This window comes from Saprolegnia parasitica (assembly GCF_000151545.1).
Source record: "Saprolegnia parasitica CBS 223.65 unplaced genomic scaffold supercont2.1340, whole genome shotgun sequence".
In the NCBI taxonomy this organism is placed as follows: domain Eukaryota; phylum Oomycota; class Saprolegniomycetes; order Saprolegniales; family Saprolegniaceae; genus Saprolegnia; species Saprolegnia parasitica.
This window is the reverse complement of record NW_012157734.1, coordinates 1-2112: the sequence shown is the minus strand read 5'-3', so window position 1 is coordinate 2112 and position 2112 is coordinate 1. Positions and strand designations below refer to the sequence as shown.

At 59.8% G+C, this 2112-nt stretch overlaps 1 protein-coding gene across 1 annotated transcript; it reads right to left on the bottom strand.

The window, feature by feature from the left end:
* Positions 1-1353: 1353 nt before the first annotated feature.
* Positions 1354-2100, bottom strand: SPRG_18627 (hypothetical protein; the record flags this gene model as incomplete). The annotated part of the gene is made up of 2 exons (XM_012358066.1): positions 1354-1607; positions 1688-2100. The coding sequence occupies 2 exons, from the start codon at positions 2098-2100 to the stop codon at positions 1520-1522; spliced, it is 501 nt and encodes a 166-aa protein (XP_012213456.1). The 3' UTR covers positions 1354-1519.
* Positions 2101-2112: the final 12 nt, after the last annotated feature.

The following is a 2112-nucleotide window of genomic DNA, read 5'->3' as shown; positions in this document are numbered from 1 at the left end:
GGAGGACGGTGGCGGAGACGGTGGCGGTGGAGTCTCGCCGCGACGAGGGGTGGCCGACGTCGGCGAGGGGGTACCCGCTGGTGGCCCGCGTGCGCTGGGCGGCCCCGTCTGAAGCGCTGACACCTCTGTCCCCATGTTGTGCACTGGCACCGTCCAGGTTGGACACGGTTGCGTTTCGCCCTGGCGATGGCTGACAAAGGCCTGCCGCACCACCAGCGGTCACCTCCTCGACGTCGTTCGGCCGCGATGCGATCGTGTTTTTTTGTCGTGGAGCGTGCGAAGCGTCGCAAGGTCGTCGGTTCGATCCACTCGAGGCCACGGTGCTTCCCGCCGACTTTGCAAGGACTGTCGAAGCGCACGAACGTCTTGGAATGTCATTTTCTTGACCGTCGTCGCTCGAATCGCGTCGACCGGCGCAAAGGAAAACATACTAGGTGGGTCGCAAGAGACGCTCGCACGTTGGCCGACGCTCTCGGACACGTCGTGCATCGCCGACGAACAGGGCATCGCAGATCCCAACGCACCAAATGTCTCACGTGTGAGCGACGGACCCGGGCTTTGGTCGGACGCTCGAAGCGTTGATGGCTGCGGCATTATACAGAGCGATTCCATAGACTCAACACTTTCTGGGGTCGCCTCTAGCCGCACCTCGACGCTTCGATCGAGACACAAACCGAGATGGTGTGGCAACTCAAAGTGATCTTCTTCGACCGTACTGTCTTGGCGCACTGCATCCGCGACGCAGTGGGAAGCTTCGAATGACGCCGGCGCGTCCGTTGATCGTCGTGCGTTTTGCGGCGTGGCCGGAGGTGTGGTTGGAGTCGCCAATGGCTCGGTAGTACCAAGTGCTGCGTCGTTCAGATCCAGATCCGGTTCTCTTTCTCGAGACTCGTCAACCTCCTTCTCCACAAAGAAGCTTGCTCTTGCTGGAGGTACGTCGCTTGGGACTCCGTGTTGCGGTGATTCAATTTCGCGAGACAAGAGGTGACTGGCTACAGCTCGGAGGTTTGCTGAGCTCTGTCGACGTCTGTCTGATACGCCTGTGGTGTTGGCCGCGAGCGCTGCCGCTTGCAGCTCCAGAAGCGCCCATGTCGTCTACGCGATTCATCGCACACTGCGATAGGTGACTGGTCGTACCGCTCCGAGTTTCGCCTTGTAGTTGGGCAGCGGATACGCGCTTGCAGCTTTGGATGGCGAGAGGGTCCTCACCAGCGTAAGACTCACTTGTGGCTCCCAACGCTCGAGGTGGCGGGCTTCTGGACTGTCGATTCTCTCGTACTCTCTCAATGTTGTGGGTGATATGTCATCACACGCAGCCTTTGTCGACGCAAACTTGTCTGGCGTGACGCTTCTGTCGGTGATACTGACGGTGGTGCAATCTTGGTTGGGCGAAGCGCGCGACATTAAGCTCGGTGGTGTGGCTGGTGCCTTGGGCGAAGCCAATGCAGAAAGCAAGGGTTTTCCGACGCTCTCTCGATCCTTGCTGACGCTTGTTCCAAGCGCCTCTGCCGAAGGTGGACTATGACTCCGAGATAGCGACGCTCGTTGCCCGTGCGAGGATGGACTGCAGCTCAACTTGGCGAAGGGCGAGGACGGACGGCTCGTCACTTGGAGTGCGGTCGAGAAAGACTCGTTGACAGGCGCTGCGATTGGCTCGGTCTCGATGCTGGTCAAAGTAGTCTCCAACTGCGTCGGGTAAAATGTCGCCAGACGTGGCAATTCGAGAGGGACGGGGCTCGCGTCTGGCAGCAGTATCTCGGCTGTTGGCGTTTCCTTGCGTGGCGACGCGTTGGTTTGGTTGTTTGTCGATACGAGGAGACGCAGTGTGCAGGGTTCGTCGGAATCGACGTCCTCCGTCATCTTGGCGACGACCTCCTGCAGCGACTTGAGCACCTTGACTTTGGCCGGGCAAACGTATAAGAGAAACTTGTCGGGTGCATGTAGCCAGAGCACCATGATTTTCGCGAGGAACGCCAAGTGGAGGCACGCAGGTCGACCGCGCAGCGTCTCTTGGAGACACTCAATCGTGTCTTCAAGATCAACGACGCTGCGCAGTGTCGACGGTGGCCTCGCGATCGCAAGTGTCGGTGGCGGCGGCATGCCGACGCGGTA